Source organism: Geotrypetes seraphini, chromosome 16 (genome assembly GCF_902459505.1).
Source record: "Geotrypetes seraphini chromosome 16, aGeoSer1.1, whole genome shotgun sequence".
Classification (NCBI taxonomy): domain Eukaryota; kingdom Metazoa; phylum Chordata; class Amphibia; order Gymnophiona; family Dermophiidae; genus Geotrypetes; species Geotrypetes seraphini.
This window is the reverse complement of record NC_047099.1, coordinates 42,004,589-42,030,191: the sequence shown is the minus strand read 5'-3', so window position 1 is coordinate 42,030,191 and position 25,603 is coordinate 42,004,589. Positions and strand designations below refer to the sequence as shown.

Sequence of the window (25,603 nt, the reverse complement as noted above, 5' to 3'; positions counted from 1 at the left end):
ATGTCAGCTGCTAGTCACGCTGGGTTGGCATGTTCCTTCTGAGCTAGAAGCATAGATTTAAAGGAAGGTGAACTCAATAATGTTTAACAGAAAACCAGGGCTTTATATGTGCATGCCTGAAAGAGGGCAAGAGAAAAGGGAGAATGTGAGCTGGACACGTTTTCCATACAAAAGTTTTGGAGTACTTTAAAAAAATATGTTGAAGATGTTTAGAACAAGATAACTGCAACATCTTGCCATTTTAAATCCATGGAGAAAAGCAGAGAAGGAGCAAAACCAAAGAATAGGGAATCACTGCAAATTCTGCTAGGAAAGATGTGGAGAGATGGAAAATATCCAGTTCTCTGTTCTTCGTGAAGAACTTGGTTTCCCCTAAAGTGCAACCGTCAACACACATGGGAATTACCTTGACAGCCACCAACATCTTGTCTTGGTCGGAAGTCAAGTTGTAGCACTCTGCCAGGAAGACCTTGCCGAAAGCACCTTCTCCGAGCTCCCACTTCAGCACGATGTCACGCCTCTTGATGTGATGGACGCCTGCATGCATGGAGATAGCAAGGACGCGTTATTACTAGGCGTGATGGCCAGAACATTTGTATTTCATGTCAGTTTCCAGGGGAAGTTTCATTTTCATTTTATGTATGTTTTTACATGGAAACCACCTAGATATAGAAGGTCTATAAATGTTAAAAATAAATAAATAAATAGTTGGGGTTTTCATGGCCATTTCAACATTACAGGAATAATGTCGTTGAGTGCCCATTATTTTCAAAGAGCGAACGCTATTCTCTACAAACAGAAGAACACGACAATTGGTGTGTGTGTGTATGTGTGGGAGGGGGGGGTTGCTCATTTAATAATAGTATGCTTTAACCCTTTCAGGACCATAAGGATCGTAGGCCAATTTTTGTGGTTTTGACGACATTTTTATGGTAAAAAGGGCTTGCAGATGCCAAAAAATTGATTTTTTTTGTGAAATATCATTATTTTTTTTAAAAAAAATCAAACTTCTGGCTTATGGACAGTGTGGCAAGTGAATCTTCTCGTCAATCTGGCAACGATGCTAATGAATGAATGTCGGAACCAGTTTGTTTACATAAAGGCAGTATCATATGGAATCCGTACATATCAAATTTAGAACTGTAGACTATCCCAATCAAAATTTATAGGATTTTAAAGTTATGGGACAAATATGTCCCTTGGTCCTGAAAGGGTTAAAGACTAATTCACATTATTAGGGCACTGGTCTTTGACCTGGGGGCCGCCGCGTGAGCGGACTGCTGGGCACGATGGACCACGATGGACTGACCCAGCAGCGGCAATTCTTATGCTCTTATCAATGCGAGTGAATTCTATATTAATTTAGACTTATCTTTTTAAACTGTTTAGTCTACAGTATGGGGAGGCTGGATCCAACACTATGCACCATGTTTTCCTTGGTGAAAATGGCCGCAGCTAGAGCTAGTCACGGTTCCCGCTCTATTTCTATAACCCTTGCCTAACTTTAAGCATAGCTTACGGAATAGTGCTTTTTTGAGTGCTAGACAATATATCGTATTTAGCCCCTATTTTTCTACTATGGGTGTTCATGTCACACGTAGCTGACCCTTAAATGTCCATTCTCTGACCCCTGCCTACTTTTCTAATTTAATTACAGCTCACACTCCATCTCGTTCACGTTGATCTTTTCATGCTCATCACCTGGTTATTCCTCTACCTTCCAAGCAAACTATGAACCAACACGTAACTCTGCATTCTTTTTTCTACGCCCTATGTTATGGGACTACCTTCCTGAGTCTATAAGAGTCTTGGTTTCCTTTCCGGCCTTTAAAAAGGATCTAGAAACTCATTTATACGAGTTAACTTGTAGCTCGGTTCTTTTGAATGGTATAGGGTTAGATCCTGGAGAAGTCTTGATTATCATTTTTTATTTAATGGGTTTGATTGTGTCTTATCTGGAAAGGCTGCTGAAAAGTTCTCAGCCCCACCAAGGAGAGAATAATGTGGAGCCATGAAACTTACAAGTTATTTCTTGACACTTTTCATTTCAATGATAGGAAATGAAAAATGTCAAGAAAAGTCTGGAATAACTTGTAAGTTTCATGGCTTCTCATCATTCTCTTCTTGGCGGGGGCTGAGAACTATTCAGAGGCCCCTCGTATTTTAAATAAGTCATAAACCATTTCTTCATGTATTTCAGAACAGGCTCTGTGTGAGGAGATCCTGTTCTACAATACTAGCGGAATTTGAGATGTTTTAGCCTGACCGTCTCACGATATGAACATCCTTTCTAAAATACCGCTCAATGGGTTTAAAGTAGAGAATGACACGGTGACAGAATTCATCATTGTTCCCGTCCCCGCAGATAACCACAGGAAACCATCCCGTGTCATTCTTTAGTGTCTATCTCAACCTCAGTCCTTCTACACCAGCATTTTTTAATTCAAGGCTTGAGGATCAATGGCTGGGCCTATTCTGACTCTGATTCTTATGTGAGCCAAGTGTAGGACAATCGAGCCATTGTGACATCACTGCTGAGGTTGGCTCTTAGGCTTTGGTGGAGTGAGGCATTATGACATCACAATCTCAGCTCTGGAATGTTGCTACTCTTCGGATTTCTGGCAGGTATTTGGGACCTGAATTGGCCACTGTTGGAAACTGGGCTTGATGGACCTTTGGTCTATCCCACTATGGCAACGCTTATGGTCTTATGTTCTAACCATCCAGTGTCCATCTCAACCTCAGTCCTTCTACACCAGCATTCTTCAATGCAAGGCTTGAGGGTCAGTGGCTGGGCTCATTCGTATTCTGATTCTTCCCTCTCTCCTTAAAGAATGACACGGGGATGGTTTCCCACGGTTAAGCACAGGGATGGGAACGGTGGTGAAATCTGTTACTGGGCCATTCTCTAGTTTAAAGTTACATGGCAGCCACACCCTTGAATCTTGACATCATTGGGCTTTTTAGAGGTTTTTTTTTAGCTTCCTATTTCATCAACTCTCCTGGTATCCTTCAGTTGTAATAATCATTCAAAAGCAATGGGCTGAGGGGAAACGGGAGCTGGGTGATTTGAAAGGCAGCTGGGACTTCAGGAATGAACAGTCTCTTACAGGCATCACAAAAATACTGAGGATTCTCAATAAAATTGTTCTTCAGCCCCTCCAGCTTGCTCTCTGTAGATGATAGGGGTCTAGATCCAAAGTTCATAAAATGAAGCGACATTGCCAGGTCATCCTCCTGGGCCAAGACAGCTGCCCCTGCGGAAATAAAAACAAAAAAGAACCGCAGATATGCTGTAAAATCAATACAACCCAATGTAAAATTATTCACCTCAGATTGCCATTCATAGGGTTACCAGATGGCTCTAGGTCAGTCCATACCTAGATGATCCAGTCCTGGTGTTAGCCCCATTTTTCTTAGAGACTTTACAACCATAAGTCCATAGATGCACTTGGAGTAAAAATCAGGACTAGATTAGCCTGTCTTGAATGGCCTGGAGCTAATAAATATATTTATTAAATCACTACGATTATAAAGTCACACTAAATAAAAACGCAAGAGCAACAGATATTAATCTCATTTGCATATTTCCTAAGACAATGACCAATGGCAAGGCAATACTGAAGTTTCACCTGAAGCAACAGGGCACATAAAAATGATGAAAAAAAATAATAATTCCTATCCCGCATTCTAACACCTCTCAGTCCTGATGTAATATAATGAATGCAAGAAGGAGAGGTTGTATATTTCACGCTGGGGATCCCAAACCAACTTTGGTGTGGAAACCTCTTCTTTTATTTCTTATCCCATCTTCCCAAAAGAGCTCAGAGCTGGGGTCACTCTCCTCTCATTAGAAATTTGCAGTAATAAGCAAGGATAAACATTCTTGTTTAACAGGAAAAATTAAGTATAAAAGGAAAAAAAAAAAAAATCTTTCTAGAAAACAAAGAAGAAAAGGAAAAGGAAAATTCCATGAGTCCCCTATTATTGGAGGGCAGAATAGTAATCTCAAGGGAGTAAGAAAAAAAGGCTAATAATTTATGTCAAACTAACCCCCCCTTTTACAAAATCATGACAGGCCGGCGCGCTCAATGCTCTGCTCTGCTCCCGACATTCACAGAGTTCCTATGAGCATCGGGAGCAGCGTGGAGCGTTCAGCGCGTCGGCCTGCACTAAAAAACGCTATTGCAGTTTTGCAAAAGGGGGTATAATAAATTACTTTAACTCTCAACTAGCACGTCAAAGCAAACCTCAGCTAACTAGATCCTCAACAGGAGTACCAGAGGACACATCTGGAATCAATGACTTGTTGACATCAAGGACATACCCACCCACCCACCCCCTTTTACTAAGCTGTGGCAGAGGTTTCTACCACTGCTTGGAGAGCTAAATGCGTCAATGCTGTTCCAATGCTCTTAGAATTCCGGGCCACGATAGAAACTTCCACCGCGGCTTAGTAAAAGAGGGGGATAATTATTCCCCAAATACTTAAAAAGACATTTACAGGCATATCTCAAATAGAATAAAGCACCAAGAGAGCACGTCTCAGTGTGCATAGCAGGAAATAATCTCCTCCTCTACTGCGTTGCTCTTTATGGCCTTAGATACAATATTTAGCAAATACATTAAAAATATTGTTAGAGGTTTTAAAGTTCATAACTACTTGTCTCAACTCATTGCTGTCCAGTACCTCACTAATATCGCCTATCTTTCCATATAACTAGCAAGATTTACCCTACATGTTTTCAGTACTGTCACCACCTTGTCTACCAGATCAGGTAAAAGCTTCCCCGTTGGAAGAATCTGAAAACCAGTAGAGGCCATGGTTAGAGAAAGGAGGGAAAATAAAGTGAAGTTCACACAAATATTTAACGTCCTTAACAAATCTCCAATTCTCGGCATGTCTCTAGGAGCAGATTGATGGCTTTGTGAGCAACTTTTGGGGTAGGACAGCATTATTAAACATTCAAGTGGATGCTTCAAAAATTGCTCAAGCAAACAAGAAATAGAAAGACCAATCTTCACAGTCCAAAACAGGGAGGAAACCACAGTGAAGCTGATTACAGGATGGAACCATTGGCTTAGTAAGGGGTGGGGTGTGTGTATGTGTGTGTGGGGGGGTGCAGTCCACCCCAGACACGGTCTTTATAAAGGGTACAGGCAGTCATCCTCCTCTCCACCCCCTCCCCTTCTGTTGATTTGAGCACTTGAAGTCCCAAGTGGAAGCATCTTTCCATCCTTACTTTGTTGTTCGACTGCTCTCAACTAGAGAATGGCACAGGGACAAATTTTTCCCCATCCCCACAGGAACTCATTTTCTTGTCCTGTCCCGTTGCTGCAAGCTCATCTGCACAAGCCTCAAACACTTTAAAACCATAAATGTTTGAGGTTTGTGCGGTTAACGCTAAAGCGTACAGGAATGGGGCAGGGACAAGACCAGTGATAAAACTTGTGGGCATGGGACAGGGACATTGAGTTCCTGCGGGGACAGGGAAAAATTTGGCCCTGTGTCATTCGCTACTGTTTTTGTTGTGCCTAATCTTGGTGCCAGTTTATAGAATTGCCCCATCGGCTAAAGTTTGATAGAGAAATAAAGATACGTGTTTCCAACCTATAGAAGGAGAATAAGGAAAGAAAATGGAATGTAAGGGATCACTGCAGTGAGCCATCAAGGAAGTCTCAGAGATGGATGGGGTCAGACTGAAAGAGGATGCTTTTGACTTAACGGCCCAAATCACTGGTAACACTATAAAATAATTAGTGTCTAATGCGATTTCATGGCTGCCGAGCCGGTTGATCATGGGAAAACTAATCGGACAGTGTTTGGGGGGGGAGGACAAGGAGCAAGACAGTCTGCATGGTCCTGGTGAACTCGGGCCTCTCTCTGCACATGGCTTCGCTGCAACAGCTCTTCTTTTCACTTCTGTCAGGTGCAAGGATAGTTCGTAAAGTTTTACAAATAACCTGAAAAGAAATACTTGATCGTATCTGAATGGAACATAACATCGGGCTTCTTAACCCCGTAACCATAAGTTTACAAAAGATTATAAACTAGAGACAATTTAAGAATGACAGAAAGACATTATTTGACCAAGTAATTTGAAAAGAGAGAAGTTTTCAGTTGAGTTCTGAAATGTTTATAAGAACAGGCTCCAAGCGATAACAATCGAAATTCTCCGTCATGTGAAGCTGCTTGGAATGCTAAAGTATGGTCCGGAAATTTCTTGCTTTTACAGGTAAACAGGGCATGAGATTTTCTACTATTTTTATACGATGCTAGAGAGAATCTATTAACCATATAAAACGGAGCGGTACCATACATAACCTTACAGCAAAAGCAACCCAACTTAAAGAAAACACAAGCCTCCATCGGCAGCCAATGGAGTCACATGATCATATTTTTAAAGACCGTAGGTCATTCATAGTGCAGTCAATAGGAAGAAAAAAGATCGAGCAATTTTGCTGGTTGACCAAAGAAAAAGACAACTTACGTATATGAATATTCTACAACCCAAAATGTTTGAGGAGTTTAAGGTTAAAGGTATCAGAGTCAAACGATCCATGAATAATTTTATGAACAATACAAGCGCGTTTAAACTGAACTCTGTAACGAAGCAGGAGCCAGTGTAAGTTCTTAAACCATGGAGTAACGTGCTCGAATTTTGACTTTCCAAAAATTAGTCATACCGCAGTGTTCTGTATTAATTGTAACCTTTTCTGATCCACTTTACTTAAACCAACATAGATAGATTTGCAATATTCCAGCTGAGCTAAAAATAACTGACTGGACCAATCCTGCAAAATGGTGTTGCTAAAATAAAGGACGGACACTTTTCAATGGCTTCTGAGGAAATTAGAAAGTCATGGGATAGGAGGTAATGTCCTATTGTGGATTAAGAACTGGCTAAAAGAAAGAAAACAGAGAGTAGGTTTAAATGGTCAATATTCTCAATGGAGAATGGTAAATAGTGGGATTCACTGAAACTTATATGCGGGATACTGAGAGAACTAATATCCAATCATAAATACCCCTCAGTAGACAAAATGTTCTCTATAAATCATTAAACAAGTTCCTTTTTGTGAATTACTCTTCTCTCTACTCGCTACTAATCAGGTTTATGGTCCTTTATATGACTGCTGCAGTGACTAGTCAGATCCCCCTATGCCGCCAGTGTAAAACATATGCAGGCAATACTTGAAAGGGAGATCACCTCATCGGCTTCCAAAAAAACTCCTGTGGATGTTAGAACGTCTATGCATGCATGCTTGAACCAGATCTTTTGCTCTGCTCCTGCCCCATTCCTGTAAGCTCTACCTTAACCCCACAAGCCTCGAATACTTATGATTTTAAAGTGTTTGAGGCTTGTGCAGATGAGGACGGAGCTTAGGCATTGGTGGAATGAGGCATTATGACATCACAATCTGAGTTCTAGAATGTTTCTACTTATGATTTTAAAGGGTTTGAGGCTTGTGCAGATGAGGACGGAGCTTAGGCATTGGTGGAATGAGGCATTATGACATCACAATCTGAGTTCTAGAATGTTTCTACTTATGATTTTAAAGGGTTTGAGGCTTGTGCAGATGAGGACGGAGCTTAGGCATTGGTGGAATGAGGCATTATGACATCACAATCTGAGTTCTAGAATGTTTCTACTTATGATTTTAAAGGGTTTGAGGCTTGTGCAGATGAGGACGGAGCTTGCAGGAATGGGGGAGGGACAGGAAAAGAACTCACGGGGAAAAATCTGTCCCCGTTTCATTCTCTAGTTGAAACCCTCAGCTCAATGTGTGGCGGCTGCTAAGAAAACAAATAGAATATTAGGGATCATCAGGAAAGGACCGAAAAACAAAGATGAAAATGTTGTAATGTCTTTGTGTCGCTCCATGGTACAACCACTCCTCAAGCACTGTGTGCAATTCTGATCACCACATCTCAAAAACAATACAGTGGAATTCGAAAAGGTACAGAGAAGGGCAAGAAAAATGATAAAGGGGATGGGATAACTTTTCTATGGGCCCTTCAGGGGAGATATGAGAGAGGTTTATTATTATTTTGCTGATTTATAACTCCATTTTTAAGAAATTTTCTTTTTAACCTTTTGGAACTTTATTATCTTTCATCCTTTCCCACATAGGCCTAATTACTGCATTTTAGGCACTTAAACTCAAACAGTTTGGGACAGTTTGAAAAATTCAATGTGCCCTACTACTTCACATAAATTGTTCAACTACTTATTGTTAAATTTTTTCTTTTTCCTGTTCTCACATTTATGTAACCGCATAGAAGCGAGAGGCATTTTGCAGTATATAAATAAAGGCTTATGTTACGTTATGTTTATAAAATATTGCTTGGAGCAATACAGGTAGAGATGAATCACTTGTTATTCTTTCCAAAAATACTAGGACTAGAGGGCAAGCAATGAAGCCACTAAGTAGTAAAGTTAAACAAACCAGAGAAAATATTTTTTCATTCAACATGTAATTAAACTGTGAAATTCATTGCCAGAGAATGTGGTGAAAGCAGTTAGCTTAGCAGGGTTTGGAAAAAGGTTTGGATAATTTCCTAAAAGAAAAGTCCATAATTAAGATGGACTTGGGAAAATCCTCTGCTTATTTCTAGGCTAAATAGAATAAAATCTATTTTCCTCTTTTGGGATCTTGGAAATAGGGTACTGGGCTTGATGGACCTTCAGTCTATCCCGTAGAGCAACTCTTATGTTCTTATATTCTTTACTGACCCAAGAAGTTGCTACCTCAGTTGCCCGACTAGTCTTGCCTAATAGATAGAGGAGTCCTGCCCTCTAAAAAACATATTTTTGACTGTATGAAGAAATTTCGCAAAATGTGGAGCCCTCGTTAGCTAACATATAATTGCCTTTACTATGAACCATGTGACTAGCAGCAGACATAAGAGTGCTTTTCCGTGACCGTTCAGTAATGTGAGACTGTGTTTTCCAGGGTAAAAACAAATTGATTGAGTGGGGGAGGGTAAAGAAAGGGAGTCGAGTTGGAAAATAATAAATGTGGGAGTGGGGGAGGAAGTGAAGAGGGAACAAGAGAAAGGGAAAGAGAGAGAAATGAAAGAAGGAACAAGTGAGTGAGAAGGCTGGAAAGAATAGGTAGAAAGTGGTTAAAGAGAGGGAAATGGAGAGAGGAGGGAGAAAGGGAAGAAGTCAAGTAGAGAGGGAAGACAAGAAGTGATGGGAAAGAGGGGAGAGGAGGCATAGAAAATAAAAGGTAACAGGCAGGTAGGAAGTGGAAAGTAAAGAGTTTTGAATATCACCATCAGCAGAGTTTAATGTCATCGTATAAGACGGGCATGGGCTGTATTTACTGCACACTCCTGAGCCTCGCTTCCCTCCCCACCCGTCCTCAGCCCCTGGGGGAAGCAGACAGATCAAATCCACTTACAGCCTGAATCAATTCCAAAAGTGAATTAGCAGCTGCTTTACTACCCGGCAAAGGGAGGGAAACAAACACTAATGAAATGCGGGGGGAGGGGGGCTCCTGAATCCTTTTGTCACTCCCTGCCCCCCCCCCTCTACTCGGCTTCATTAGTCGAAGATGCAGATTCATGGTGTCGCTACTAATGGGATGCTTTCTGCATTTCTTTTTAATTATTGTTCCGCCTGGGTTCCAGGTGCCTCGGCGGTCAAAGGGCGGCCATATTGCTCCAAAACTCTTGTAGTTTGCTAAAGCCTCCTGTATTTTCATGCATACAGCCTGGCTACCTTAATTAGGCCCACTCTTGCTATTCGAAGCTAAGCAACATCGGGTCTGGCTAGTACCTGGATGAGAGGCGACCTGGGAATACCAGGTGTTGTAGGCTGAGGGGCCCTATGTAGGCTGCCATGAAACTTCACAGCAGGGATTCCTCACTGTGTGTTGCCAGGGGTCAGTAGCCTACTCAGGGGCATAATCCATCACCCTGTGTTTCAGTAGCTGCCCCTCCCCATCCAGCAGTAAGAGGGCAATTCTAAAATGCCAGATACATACATTTCAGAATACCAGTTACCTATGAGCACATATATATGTGTACAAGGCTTATACACACCAATGGCTATTCTGTAAATATATGTATTTTATAGGTGGGAGGGGCAGACTTTAGATGAAGGGTGGATGGGCCACACATTTTCACTGAATGTCTGCAATTAGGCATTAAAATACTATTTAACCGTTCCTGTCCACTTAAGCAATTTTGAATATTGGCTAGTATGTACACAATTTTGGGTACACCTTCATAAGAGCGTCGGACTTTGGCACGCCAACAATCCCATGATGACATTTACGTGCAGGACATACGCCCACCACCGCTTCCGCCGCTTTTAAGGCTTTTCATTAGCGCTGTAAGAGGATGTGTGATTTACAAGTCCTCGCGCTCAAGTACACTGAAAACTCCCCATTTTCCTTTCTATTTTCGCTGTTCGGGAGTTTTCAGTGTAGTGGGGGGGGGGGTTATCTCCCCTCCACCCCAATGGGAGGGTGAGGACTTGTAAATGTAGTGGGGGGTCCCCCCCACACACCCCCTCACAGCGCTATTGGAAAGGCTTAAAAGCCACGGAAGCGGCAGCAAGCATATGTCCTGCCTGCAAATGTCGCCACGAGATTGTCGGTGCGCCAAAGTCCGGCGCATTTTTGATGGGTCACCCAATTTTGCATGTAAGCTTATAATTATCTATGCAGAGAGTGTGGCCTACTGGTGAGAGCTCCAGCCTCATCACCCTGAGGTTGTGGGTTCAAACCCACACTGCTTCTTGTGACCTTGGGCAAGTCACTTAATTCTCCATTGCCCCAGCTGGGACAGATAGGGAAAGTGCCGGGTTTTGAAAAGCCGTCTGGACCATCCAGATGTCTGGTAACCCTAGTCCAGACGGCTTTTCAAAACCTGGCACTTTGGGTTTTGAAAAGAAATCGCGTCGGGAGGGGGCATCCGCGCACACAACACAGTGACGTTATGTGCACACGTGCATGCACGTTGACATCATCATATCACATCCATGCATGCGTGGTTGCCTACCTGATGAACAGGCAGCTGGGGGGCGGAGCGGGTCTAGGGGTCCAGATTTTACTAACGTAAAATCTAGTACCCTGCCTGAAGCAGCCCAGTAAAGGCATTTCCTGTGAGAACTTTACTCTGGGGTCTGCTCTTTTTTTCCTGCAATCGACACTATTTGCGGATCAGAACAGCCTCTCTTGTTTTGCTGATCTCTTTCTAAAAGGTGCACATGGTTTATGATCCAGGAAAGGAAACCTGAAATTTTGGATTTTTTTTTCCCCCTGTTATTTTGGGCAAAAGACAACATGAAACCATTGGAAATGTTATTGACATTGCCCATTTCCAAACCAAACATAAGAAAATAGAAAATTATAATATAAACATTCACACACATTTCTATTATAAGAGAGCAAAAAGCAGGTACAATCTGGCTAACTAAAATATATATATAAAAGCCAGAACCATAGGAGGAAAAGGCCTCAGAGCCCACCCTCCACCTTACATAGACCAGGAAGTAGGTATAATCGGGTAGAAAACCTCATATGTATAGTTATAACATTTGACTAATGGCTCTGTGCAATGCAAAGACAAACACAGAAAAAAATGTATCACACCGACAACGGCCAACGTTTCGCATTATCAGTTGCCTCAGGGTGCCGACCGACTGTACATTCCCATCCTCCCTGGCACCAAACTCACGGTGTCCTTGCAGTCAACAAAGAATGAAGGCCATGTTACATTGACATTGCTCGTGTCACGTCAAACAAGTCACATCCCTGAACAGGTGAAAAAATAGGTGTGACTTTTTATTACATCTGTGACCGACTTTCAGTTCTCTCTTCAAGGCAAAACAAAGAAAAATCCAACATGTCTGCAGAGCAACAAAACCCAAAAAAGAAACCGCAGAGAGCAATGTACAATAACTTGTTTTACTGTCCTATGCAATAATTCTTTTATTATGTAATTCGCTTAGCTTTAATAGGCGAACCATCAAATTTTAATAAACTTGAAACTTGAAACTTACAAGGTTCAGGAACTTTTATTAAAGTTAATAAAATGTTGTTTTCCAAGGGTTGGCTCTCAGTTACATGAAGACCGGACCCAACACGGTCCGTGTTTCGGAGAAACACTCCTTCTTCAGGGGTCCGAGTTATTCAGTAGTTCATTAGTGGAGAACCATGTGGAATACAACGGTTTTGCATAAAATTCATGGATGACAGGCGATATTTCTATCAGACTGCGATGTTTCTATCAGTCTTCATGTAAATGAGCGTCAACCCTTGGAAAACAACATTTTATTGACTTTAACAAAAGTTTCTGAATCTTGTACATTGTTCTCTGCGGTTTCTTTTTGATTTTATTTTAGAAATTTTCTCTTCGTCAGGATAACTCTTGAAAGCTGGTCACAAATGTATTAAGTTAGTCCAGCGTAAAAACGTGGCACCTAAAGCTTCTTTGATCGACTTGTCTATATACTCAAGACACCAAAGCAACCACAGCACTTTGCAAGAGAGAAAGGAAATGAGTAGGGAGAGAAGAAGGGAAGGGAGAAAAGCGAAATCTGTAGATGAGAGAATAAGATCTTACGATTGATTCCAAACTTTGAATGTCTTCTGCACTTGTTCAACATTAAGAGCATGGCGGAGAGGAATACACAGGCAAAGACTGCTAGACCCACTGCCACAGAAACCTGTAAGGAAACATTCAGCCACATGAAATACATTTGGCATTAGAGGAAAACCTCTACCCATGAGCAGAAGAAACCTAGAAAGGTAGGGCCATGCTAACTGCAGTCGCTTGAACTTTTGATACCACCCTTCTTTAGACATCTACATGGCTTCAACTCCTCATGAACCCCAAGCTTTCTGGATGGTTCTTATTTTGGCACCGAGTCGCAACTTATGGAGAATTCATTTTTCAGCAGGACTGAAGTTCTGCAGCATGGAAATACTATGCACAGTGGCGTAGTGAGAGGCCCCCCCCCCCCCCCACATGCTCCTTCCTTGCCCCCTCCTGCCGCATGCACGCCGCTTCCCTTCCCCCGGACTTCTGGAACATTCTTGGCACGTGCAGCAACCACTAAGCTGCCATTGCTGGCTCTTCCTTTGATGTCACTTTCTAGGCGCAGGTCCAGGAAGTGACATCAGAGGATGAGCCAACGCTGGCGCGACAGCAGCTTGGGGATTGCTGCTTGCGCCAGGAACGTTACAGAGGCATGGGGGAAGGGAAGCGGCATGGCAGTGGGTGGGCAGGGAAGGAGTGGGGAGGCGGAGAGTTGGATGGGTGCCTGCATTCTCACCAAGAGAGTGCCCGGGGTGAACCACCCCTCCTTACTACACCACTGACTATGCATGTTCCAAGGATGAACAAAAATCGATGAAAACACACAATCCAGCAGGTGTCCAACGCAAGAGCTGAATGAGTTGAAGCCATTCCTCCCTTAGTCTGAGCTGGATTTCTAGGCCGTTTTTCATGTTAGTAGTGATGCAATGATGCTGTAAAGTCTGCCCTCCATTCAGCTTTGATCAAATTTGAATGAGGCATAGTGACCTTTTTGGCTGACCTTCCCCCCTCCCCTCCCCCCCACCACAACATAACTAGTCACTTTCATAGAATCCCAGTGTTTCTCCAAATTCTCTCTGTACCTCACCCTATGACACTCACGCCAAAGGTATGCTCCTCCACGGTTTCAACCATGTTCCCAAAAGTGCTGTTACCTCCACCTGCAGGGAGAGACCTCAAAGAAATTATCTGATATCACAAGCTTAAAAAGAAACAACTCTAGTTTGCCCCTACTTCCGTCTGCCTCCCCCAATACCTTCTTGCTTAAGCTAGGACCATCTCAAGGCAGAGACAAACACATACGGTCCTCAAACATCTCAGGCACCCAATGGGGGGGGGGGGAACACACACATTGACAACCTTGTGATTTTGGTAATCTAGGATAATTTGACACTCCTATCCTACTCCTCTCCCTTACAAGCTCCTGCACAACTCACACTGAATTTGAAACCTCAGGTTATTAAAACCAGGGTCATCCCACATTCAAAAGTGGAGGTACGGAGGGCTAAAGCAACCCCACTGTGGCCTCATGGTGAAAGGATCCCTGAAGTTCAGTTGGGCTCTTGTGACAGAAGAGTGTAGCAGAGATGGTGCCAGTGAGTCCTCATTGAGCAGAAAGGGCAATGTGATCAGCATCTGCCCCATCCATCCACCCCTCTCTTGTTTCCTCTGGCTTGGCCACAAATAGAAGACGGAGGGGTGGCTTTCTAAACTGTTGCTGCCTTATCTACAGGCGATGATTGTTTCTTATGAGCAGAATGAGCCAATCAGGACCCGCATAAGGGTTTCTTGCCACGTCCGGTGTATGAGTCTATCATGAAGTAAAAGCAAAGTGGAAGGGAGAAGAAGGGAAGGATCTGGAGAGAACACTGGGTGAGGAAATCTACTAGGTAAGAGGAGAGAGTAGAAGCACTACGGAGCAGGAATACAGCACAAACAGCTGAACGGTGAATCTTCATCAGATCTCCATGCAGGCATAATTTGATACATGTAACAACAGCCAAAGGACAGATCAACATCCAAGCAGGCATCACACTGAGGTGTCATCATGCATGTAGAATGGGTTCTCCACTCCATACTTGAGACACAGGCAGCCAGTCATGGTTAAGGCTATCCTCAATAAATAGGAAAGAAATTGATTTGCATTCGCTGGCTTCATTATCTGTAAATCTCTTTCGTGCAAATTCACTGTGAATATCCTGAAAAACCAGCTGGCTGCTTGTGTCCCAAGAATGGGGGTCGAGAACAACTGATGTAAAACATATACAGTATAAACAATATGGGATGAATAATACTTACCCATGGGGGATAAGGATACTACATGAGAAAGCAGAAAGAGAAGGAGTACAGTTCAGAGTCAGAGAGCTGAAGATCTATGGAGAAGACATCAGGCCCTGGTGCTTTATTTTGTGTCATTCATAGAAATGGTTCCATGCTCACAGGACCACAATCTAGTCTGTGTCTTCAGCCTGACATGCAAGACTGGCATTAGGGGACAGCAAACATGACAATTGCCCTTGTCTCCTAAGCCACAAGGCAATTGCAACAATCATGAATACAGATGTCTTGATGAAGAGCAATGGCATAGCAAGGGTGAGAGGAACCTGGAGCGGTGGTGTCCCTCACCCGCCCTCTTCTCCGCCTCCCCTTCCTCCACATGCTCCTTCCCTACCCTCTTCTGCCAGGTGTACGCCGCTTCCCTTCCTCTGTAACTCTGGAATGTTTCTGGCACGAGCAGCAACCCCCAAGCTGCTGGTGCACCAACATCTTCCGACATCACTTCCTAGGCGTGGGTCCAGGAAGTGACATCGGAGGAAGAGCCAATGCTGATGCCACAGCAGCTTGGGGGTTGCTGCTCTCGCAAGGAACGTTACAGAGATATGGGGGAAGGGAAGCAGCATGCACATGTGGCAGTGTGAGGCGGGGAAGGAGCAGAGGGGCGAAGAGGAGGACGGGTGCCTGTGCCCTTACCAAGATGGTGCCTGGGGTGGACCAACCCCCACCCCCCTTACTACACCACTAATGCAGAGTCATTTTTATTTCCTTATCCATAGTTGATTAGCTGGAGATGAAAGACAAGTACGATGACCTTCTCTTTTCTCAACCAGCATGCTAAAGTCATCTACAAACATTAGCTGGACGTCAAGTCGACAGCGCGCTGTCATTCAATCATACCTTTCCCCCATTCCACTCTCACAGGCCTGATTGTTTGGCCAACAGCAGCCATTTTCTTACCAGGGATGGGCTCTTCAGGATTGAAGCTGAAAGGGTTGACCATGAACATGCCCACCACCGTGCGGGTATCAGAACCCAAGAAGTTCTTCACCACAAGCGTGTAGTTGCCATTGTTGACGTGAGTGGGCTTGTTCAGAAGCAGACAGCCATGCAACAGCGTGGTGTTCTCCCTCTCCTCCAGAATGCGCGTGAAGATGAAGTTGTTCTCAGTGAGATTGGTGCCGTTGAACTGCCAGTGGATCTGCGGTCGTGGGTTGCCATCCACTGAGAAAGGGATACACCAGTGGTGCAGGGGGACGGCATCCTGGAGGGAGCAGATCACGGCTGGGACTAGAAGGAAGGAGATGCTGTTAGCCACCGTAAGAATAGCAAGATAGCCACTTGACTGCCCGCTCAATTTATTTATTTAAAAAAATTATATATCGCCTATAATCTAAGTGGTTTCCATAAAATTAACAAACTTCCATTCACTCCTAACTAAGATTACAAACTTCACTCACTCACAACAAACAACCAATTCACAGCATAGAAAATCCTACAGACAATCCATTCATAACATAGATGATCAAAACTGCCAGCTTGTGGACTCCAAGAACCAATACTAGAAGGATGCTAGGTTGAATAGGGAGATGTATGGTCAGTAGGAAAAGGAAGCACTTATGCCCCTGTATAAGACTTTGGTGAGACCTCATTTAGAATATTGTGTACAATTCTGGAGGCCATAGGTGTGTGATCTTCGTGATAAGGCATATGGGGACAGACTTAAAGATCTCAATCTGTATACTTTGGAAAAAAGGCGTGAGAAGGGAGACATGATAGAGATGTTTAAATACCTATGTGATGTCTCTTTCTCTTTCTCTGGAATGAGAGGGCATAGGATGAAGTTAAGAGGTGATAGGCTCTAGAGTAATCTGAGGAAATACTTCTTTACGGAAAGGGTGGTAAATGCATGGAACAGTCTCCCAGAAGAGGTGGTGGAAATAGAGACTGTGTCTGAATTCAAGAGGGCCTGGATTAGGCACGTGGGATCTCTCAAAGAGAGAAAGAGATAATGATTACTGCGGATGGGCAGACTAGATGGGCCATTTGGCCTTTATCTGCCGTCATGTTTCTATGTAATACAGAAACTACTTATTCCATAAGGAGTATACTTAATCTAGGTTGGTTCTACAAATAAGCATCCACAATCATGCTGTGAGGTCTGCAGTTGTATAATAGGTCCTCAAACCTGATTGGCTGGGGGTTGACATGAATGAGGCAGGAAAGTCCGTTGGTCACAAATTTGAATTTTGGTGGGAAAGTCAGTTAAGTGCTGAATATTGCATTTAGGCCTTCTTTTGCTAAGCCGTGGTAGAAGTTTCTACCGCGGCCCAGAGCGCTAAATGCTCCAACACTACTCTGACGCTCATAGGAATTCCTAAAAACATCGGAGCAGCATCGGAACATTCCGGGCTATGGTAGAAACCTCTAGTAAAAGGCTTAGTAAAAGGGAGGGTTAATTGTCTATGGTTTAGCCGGGACCAGGCATTGAATTTCTAGGCATAACAGCAGCTGCGGTCAGCAAAACACTGGGCACTGCCAACTAATATGGACCCCTTAGATCCCAAAAGTGAGCTACTGTATACTCACACAACACATTCAGCTGCACTGACGCCATGGTGAATCCCGCTTCGTTCTCTGCTATGCAGGTGATATTCTTCTTGTTAAAGCTGGAAGAGACGTTGAAGAGCTGGAGCATGGCTTCTGCTTCTGGATCCTCTGGGCTCTGCACATGGGAAGGGAGAGAGAGCGAGAGAAAGAAAGAAAGAGAGAAAGAAAAAAAAAAGAGAGAGAGAGAAATACAAATTGCAATTGTTTGATTAAATTCTACATAAACTTCAACAGGTCCAAGGTAGAGTAGTCAACAAGGGTTGGGTAGGATGTACAGACAGAATTCTGCTCATTTTTTTTAGTTCAAACTTTTTTATTAACTTTTAGAAAATGTAATACAAGGACAGAGGTCAGTGAACAAATGAAACTAAAACACAATTTGAGAGACAGAAGCATTTAAAAGAAATAAGACATAACTACAGTATGATGGACATTGGGAAGTTTCAAGTTTATTTATAATTTCTTATGCCGCTTAATCACATTTCTACGCGGAGTACAAAAGTAATAAAACTTTATACAACATACAACAATCATAGAATAAGGTTCAAACTTAACTTTACATGTCAAGGAGGAAAATTAGTAAAAACGAAGGCTAACACCACTGACAAACAAAAAACGGGAGGAGAGAAGGTAAGAACTACAAAATGCAAAGAAAAAAGAAAACGTATAAGGAAGAATTGTAAAAAGAACAGTGTGATTTAGCCCTTACAGGGGCCATTATGATTCGAAAGCATTATATATTTAATTTGTATCTTGCTTAGAATTTAGATAAGCGATTCAATCAAATTTTAGTAAAAACTTGAAAACTTAAGATAAAATGAAAGGTTAACGGGAATTAGACTGAGCAAATGTAGCCACACTGTTTCCATGTGGTTAGAGCTACAGCCTCCGCACCCTGAGGTTGTGGGTTCAAATCCCACTCAATCCTCCATTGCCCCAGGTACATTACATAGATTATGAGCCTTTTGAGTACCCGATTGTACGCTACTTAGATAACCTCGATAGGCAGTAAATAAAATCAATATAACTTCACAATTTGAAAGTTTGGCAGATGGTGTGCCACTGTAAGGAATTAAGGTCTCCTTTTGCTAAGGCTGCTATATGGGGACTAGCTCTACACCTTACCTTAAATGAATAGACTTCCAGGCCCAGAATGTTCCAGTCTGCAGTGGGTGCGGGCTGCCCTACAGCTTGGCAGAGTAGCGTCACATTCTCCCCCTCATACACAGTGAGGTTCTCATGAATGATGCTCACCTCGGGCAAGTCTGATGACAAGTGCAAAGACCAGAACAAGAACGAAACATATAGATTAGAGAGAGACATGGCTTAATGGGACAGAGCCAACATGGATTTAGCAAAGGGAAGTCTTAGTCTTAGATTTTTTTCAAGGTTTTTAATAAACATATGGATACGGTTGATATTAGTGTCTCTGGATTTTCCAGAAGGCATCTGACAAAGTCCCTCATGAGAGACTGCTGAAGAAGTTAAAAAGTCATGGGAAAAGAGATAATGCTTTATTGTGGACTGGGAATTGGTTAAATGATAGAAAGCAGAGTAAGGTTAAATGGTTAAACGGGATCTGCTGCTCTTTAATATATTTAGAAATGATCTAGAAATGGGAACAAGAGGTCCTTTTACTAAACTATGAGGAAAAGAAGGCCAACAGTGGCGGTAATTGCTCCGACGCTCATAGGAATTCTATGAGCGTCGGTGCAGTTACCGCCGCTGCCGGCGCTGAAACCCACACTAGGCGTTAATAAAGGAGGGGGTACATTAGTGACTTTTATTCTGCCTCAACCTTGCAGTTCTAGGTGGACTACAAAAAAAGATTACGTTTTTAAAATTATTTTTTTCATTGGTTTCAGATGATGCAGTCAAATACCGTGCCGTTTATCAATTAAACCAATTAATGTTAGGCGGTGGAAGGGCATCTATCACCACCTAACTTACGCCGCGATTTTGAGAATTAGGCCCTAAAGAGCCACATGGCCAATAGGTATAAAATAGGACAAAATATTTAGGCCCTGGTTCTATAAAAGATGGCTACAATTAAGTGCCTAGATCGGCGCACTGATCTAGGCGCCTAACTTAATTTTTGTAATTGAAAGCACCATTTAAAAAAAAAAAACAAATTAAAAATGATGTAAAAATTAATTTGCTGGTAGGTGCCTTTGATGTAGACATCTACCCTGAGGCACCTACCAGCACATAGGTATGGTCAGAGGCAGATTTGGGGTGGAGTTTTGGTGTGGATTGACTTTCGGCACCTACCGTACACGTACTCATTTAGGCCAAGAAAACCCTGGCCTAAATGAAGAGCGTCTACTGATATCAAGCCTACTGGTGCCCAAGAATGCAATCTACATTTTTTTGTTTTGCACAGGGTTTACTTGACCCCTAATAAAATTGTCAAGTTCAAACTCTCAGTCTGATCAGGGAAGTGCTGCTCTTGCAATTCTCAGCCTGGCACTCTTATACATCTCCTTTATGAGTGTCCCAATGTACAACTGTTCAAGCATTTGGTCGAGAATACTTTCTATAACTCATTTAGACAGTGGTATGTCTATCTCTTACAGGGCCATTATTTCGCGCCTCCTTGAGCCACGATATCTCGATCCCATCAAATTTCATTAAAATATTTGACACTACGATTGCTCTGGCTATCCGTCATATTGCCTGCAGTTGGAAGGATAATTCCTATCTCATCTTTCACAAATAATTAGAAAATTTTCACATATGATTCGAAAATTTGAAGAAATAATAGCTTTCAAACATAACAACGTTGCTAGTTTCAGTATGAAATGGGCCCCGCTAGATGATTTCTGTAGAAACTTATTATAATCTCCTCTGACTCCTCTATATCTGAAAAGAGAATCTGCAGCTCTTATGCATTTTTATTTTACTTTATCTTTAATTTAGGTTTTAGGTTATATGTTTTTACTTTATGTTTAGTTTTGTTTTAGGCATTATGTTTTTTTTCCTTTATTTCGATTGTCTTCATTGCTATATCGTAATATTGGGTATCATTATTGTTTATGTTGTTATGCGTAATTTATGTATACGATGTATTTATCTGAAAAAGTTAATAAAAATATATTTTAAAAAATAAAAAAAAAGTATTAAATAGAAAAAAAAGAGGAATAGTTAGGTATGATTCTATAAACAGCATCTAGGAGTTAGACGCAGTTTATAGAATCAAGCCTTTAGTGCACACTAAATTTTATTTTAAAAGTCCCTAAATTTACAGATGAAACAAAATTATTCAATGTTGTTAAATTGCATGAAAGGAGAACCTTGCAAAACTGGAAGACAGATGAAATTTAATGTGGAGAAATGCTTATAGGAAGGAATAGCCCAAAATATAGCTAAACTGTGCCGAGTTCTGCGTTAGGAGTAACCACCCAGGAAAAAAGATCTAGGTGTTATTGTGGAAAAGACGTTGAAATCGTCTGCTCGGTTTGCTACAGTGGTGGCCAGAAAAGCAAATAGAATGTTAGGAATTATTCAGAAATGGATGGAGAATAAAAAAGACATTATTATAATGCCTCTGTAGCAATCCATGTATGACCACATCTTGATTACCGTTCTGTGTGTGATTCTGCTTGCTCCAGCTCAAAAAATGGTATTGCATCAACTAGAAAAAGTACAGAGAAGAACTTTAAAAGTGGCAGCCATGTTAGTCTGGTCAGTCAGGTTTTCAGGATTTCTCCAATGAATATGCACGAGATCTATTTGTATACAATGGAGACAGTGCATGCAAATAGATCTCATGTATATTCATTGGGGGAAATCCTGAGGACCCAGCTGGATTGTGGCCCTTGAGGACTTGAGGTGGCCACCCCTATTATTGACTAATCAATTTATTGAGGCATGAGCTTTTGAAGATCAGAGTCATGCATTTGGACATGATTGAGGTAGCAAGCATGAAAAGCATTAGGGGTATCTTGAAAACCTGAGCCTTTGGTGACCCTTGACGCCTACCACAGTTGTGGATGCTAATTTCTTCCAGCAGGATTTCTGTACTGTTGATCCAGCAGCTCAGGGACTGATTGCCCAGGTCAGCCCATTCCCTCTTTTGCGAGTTTTGCACCCAGTAAATCTTGCACGAGCATTCAAAGGGGTTATCCAGCAGAATCCTTGGGAATAAGAAAAACACAAGGATAGACCTCAGAAAAGTGTTCCAGCAGTTGCATGTGACTGACTGAAGCTGGCACCCGCCTGCCTTTCGTGGTAATCTTGACAAGAAGACCAATTAGACATTTACCATGCGATTCAAACAAAACAGCAGGTATAGCTTTATTAATGCTGCCTGTGCTATGGTGGGACTCTAGGCAGGTGTGAGTGAAGCCTGCACTGCTTCTCATGTTCCACTTGTAGGGCAGTGGGGGCAGGAAGAAAAGTTGGTTACTTTTGAGTCCATTCATTGCTACCGGAATGAATGCTGATGCTCCCCTCCGTGTGTTTCAGCTAATTAGAATCAGAACCATGAACTCTTTCAAGTTTCAAGTTTATTAGGAGACTTGATCAATCGCTTAATCAAATATTCTAAGCGATGTACACTTTAAAATTTACAATTATTAAAAAAAATAAAATAAACAATACAATACATACAATTACTTAAATAATGGGTAAGAACTCTTGATTTAACATTGATAAAACATAGGGAAAGGAGGGATGAAATACAATTCATAAAGTAAAGAAGAAACATTAAGGGAAAATACAAAAGGGAAATAGTTAACACAGTTATAATATTGTAAAATATGATGCTAGAACAGTAAAATTATGTTGAAAAGGCATCTTTAAAAAGGAAGGTTTTAAGTTCAGTTTTAAATTGTCCAAGATCTTTCTCCTCCCGTAAGAAAATAGGGAGGGCGTTCCATGTCTGCGGTGCAGTACATGAAAAAATAAATTGTCTACTCGTATTAATAATTTTTAATGAGGGAATAGATAGCAGATTTTGTTCGCTAGATCGTAGAATTCTCTTTGCAGAATATGGAATAAGTAACCTATATAAAAATGCAGTCTCCCTGCAACTCATGTCAATACAAAGATATCAATCCTGGGTTAACTACATGGAATTATGAGTGTTGCGTCTTTCTGAGTAATTGGAATAAATCGACATTTTAGAGGGTACATTTACCCTATGCATCTACAGACTTGTTCTAGTTTCTCAATGCCAAAAAAGAAGCAACTATAAGACTCTAAGAAGCAACGGATGTGAAACCAGTATCAGCTCTACCTGTCCATTACAAGAATGAGTTCTCTCGATAGCCAAACCTTCTCCAGGCATCTAGAACTATTTCATGATACGCAAGAGAGCAGTGTTGTATAGTAACTGTACTTAAGTAAATGTTTTGATACTTGTACTTGTAAAGAAGTACAGGATAACATTTGTTACTTATACTTTTACTGAAGTAATAATTTTGCCAGTTTTTACTTTACTTTGGCCTAGTTACATTTGATGCTTGCAGTTAAAAGTGAAAAGTGGACGGGATGTAAAGGACCAAATGAAACAGCAAAACTGACAAACCTCATCATGCAAACAGTGGATCATTTCATCTTACAATTCAGTGAATATAAGAACAGCGGAGTTGCCTGTGTTTGAACTGGTGACAAGTCTTGATGAAAATACATTGTAGTTGTGGTACTCTTACATTTTATCAGAAAGTATTATTTTAGGCATTTACTTTTTTACTTTAGTATTTACCTATACTTTTACTTAAGTACGTTAACCTAGTACTTTAAGAGAAAGCATTGCAGCAAAAAGAATCGTGAAATGCAGGAGGGAGGTGGAGTGATCAGACGGATGTAGGGCAGGGAGAAGAGAAACATTCACTTACAGCTCTTGGAGAGCCAGAGGATAAAATGTTCTCCAGGAGACCGAGGACAGGGAGTTGGAGGACAAGTTTCTGAGGTAAAAAGGAAAAGGTCAGTCATTATTATGTTTTTCATCCACCATCCAATCAACAGCAATAAATCAACGACAGTTTATGGCGAAGGCTGCTGGCATTCAGCAATAAATATAAGCAAGAAGATCTACCTATCAGCAGCATCGCAGTCTTCAGATCTCACCTACGTTGCATACGAAGACAAAGTATTCGAAACACCATATTAATTAATACAGATGAAGTTCCATTAACCTACCATTCTCCCCTCTCGTTTCCCAGAGCCTGGTGGTCTGTGGCTTGGAAGTAAAATAGCGGGCATGCATTCGTTTGGAACAACATGGAAAATATTTACAACATTAAGCAAGTTAACTGGCTGAGAGCAGCTGCTGACTGGTTAACTTGCATGTTCATGCCTATCTGGTAATTTTCAGCAGTGCTTAACCAGTTAGTGTCACTGAAAATAACTGGTTAGTGCTAGCTATTTTGGGGGCAAAGTCTGATTACGTTCTGACATTCATACATCACTAGCCAAGTTCAGCAGATAAATAAGACCACATAAATAGTTGTCCTATCTTTATCTGCTAACCCATGACTGGTTAAGTCTGAATTCTAACATACCCCATTATGTGCTAACCAACTCGTCATGACCCATCTGAATTCTAACATAACCCGTCGTGTTTTAACCAACTTTTAAAAAAAATGGAAATTCAGTCCTGATACCCAACAGGGCCTGGCATTAAATTTCCAGTTTTAGTGCTGGCAGCGGAGAAAAAAAAATGCTGACTAATGCTAGCTGGACATTGGGGGGTGGGGGAGGGAAGTTGATCATAAAACAAAAGACAAAGACCCAATTTTCCAAAATGCAGGAAGCAGCCTGGCTACCTCCCGCAGTCAACAGCGAACATAGTTATTCAATGCTAGGGCCATATCCACCCATCAGCACTGAATTTCTGAGTTAGGTTTCAGTGCCACGGACTTAGCTGGCCAAGTCAATAGTCATCAGTTGGCCGGCTAATGTCTAGCGGCCCATAAATAGATTTGCTTTTTAGGTGGATCTCTCTGGTGCTATGTTCTTGACTATATTCTAGGAAAAGCATCAGTTCTATTAACTGTTCAGTCTGGTTGAGGGTTATATTGTTACTGGTCATCAGTAGAAAGGTGAAAGCCAACAGACACAGAGAAAACGATACTACAAAAATGAAAAGAACTTGTTCCTGAGATTTAAACAAGCTTCCGAGGAAAGTCTGAGTCCAATCCAGCCAACCAAGCATAGACCCAACTGTCCCTCCAGTAGAAAGGTGAAAGCCAACAGACACAGAGAAAACGATACTACAAAAATGAAAAGAACTTGTTCCTGAGATTTAAACAAGCTTCCGAGGAAAGTCTGAGTCCAATCCAGCCAACCAAGCATAGACCCAACTGTCCCTCCAGTAGAAAGGTGAAAGCCAACAGACACAGAGAAAACGATACTACAAAAATGAAAAGAACTTGTTCCTGAGATTTAAACAAGCTTCCGAGGAAAGTCTGAGTCCAATCCAGCCAACCAAGTATAGACCCAACTGTCCCTCCAGTAGAAAGGTGAAAGCCAACAGACACAGAGAAAACGATACTATAAAGATGAAAAGAACTTGTTCCTGAGATTTAAACAAGCTTCCGAGGAAAGTCTGAGTCCAATCCAGCCAACCAAGCATAGACCCAACTGTCCCTCCAGTAGAAAGGTGAAAGCCAACAGACACAGAGAAAACGATACTACAAAAATGAAAAGAACTTGTTCCTGAGATTTAAACAAGCTTCCGAGGAAAGTCTGAGTCCAATCCAGCCAACCAAGCATAGACCCAACTGTCCCTCCAGTAGAAAGGTGAAAGCCAACAGACACAGAGAAAACGATACTACAAAGATGAAAAGAACTTGTTCCTGAGATTTAAACAAGCTTCCGAGGAAAGTCTGAGTCCAATCCAGCCAACCAAGCATAGACCCAACTGTCCCTCCAGTAGAAAGGTGAAAGCCAACAGACACAGAGAAAACGATACTACAAAAATGAAAAGAATTTGTTCCTGAGATTTAAACAAGCTTCCGAGGAAAGTCTGAGTCCAATCCAGCCAACCAAGCATAGACCCAACTGTCCCTCCAGTAGAAAGGTGAAAGCCAACAGACACAGAGAAAACGAAACTACAAAATAGTGGTAGAAGGAAGTACATTCCATAGATTTGTAGGTCATGTAATGCTGTGTACTGCTTCATCCCTAATTTACAGAGGTGGCTTTGTGGCAGGA

General features: G+C 41.9%; 1 protein-coding gene across 2 annotated transcripts in view; it reads right to left on the bottom strand.

The window, feature by feature from the left end:
• The window catches only part of NTRK1 (neurotrophic receptor tyrosine kinase 1), a 58,719-nt gene that overhangs the window by 14,641 nt on the left and 18,475 nt on the right, over positions 1 to 25,603 (bottom strand). For both annotated transcript variants that reach the window (XM_033923127.1, XM_033923128.1), the window contains exons 4-12: positions 23,284 to 23,352; positions 21,425 to 21,579; positions 18,569 to 18,708; positions 17,423 to 17,558; positions 15,794 to 16,123; positions 13,661 to 13,719; positions 12,584 to 12,686; positions 3,111 to 3,257; positions 407 to 537 (exon numbers count right to left, since the gene is read on the bottom strand). In XM_033923127.1, coding sequence (XP_033779018.1) covers positions 407 to 537; positions 3,111 to 3,257; positions 12,584 to 12,686; positions 13,661 to 13,719; positions 15,794 to 16,123; positions 17,423 to 17,558; positions 18,569 to 18,708; positions 21,425 to 21,579; positions 23,284 to 23,352 — 1,270 coding nt within the window. The remainder of the gene's footprint in view (positions 1 to 406; positions 538 to 3,110; positions 3,258 to 12,583; positions 12,687 to 13,660; positions 13,720 to 15,793; positions 16,124 to 17,422; positions 17,559 to 18,568; positions 18,709 to 21,424; positions 21,580 to 23,283; positions 23,353 to 25,603) is intronic.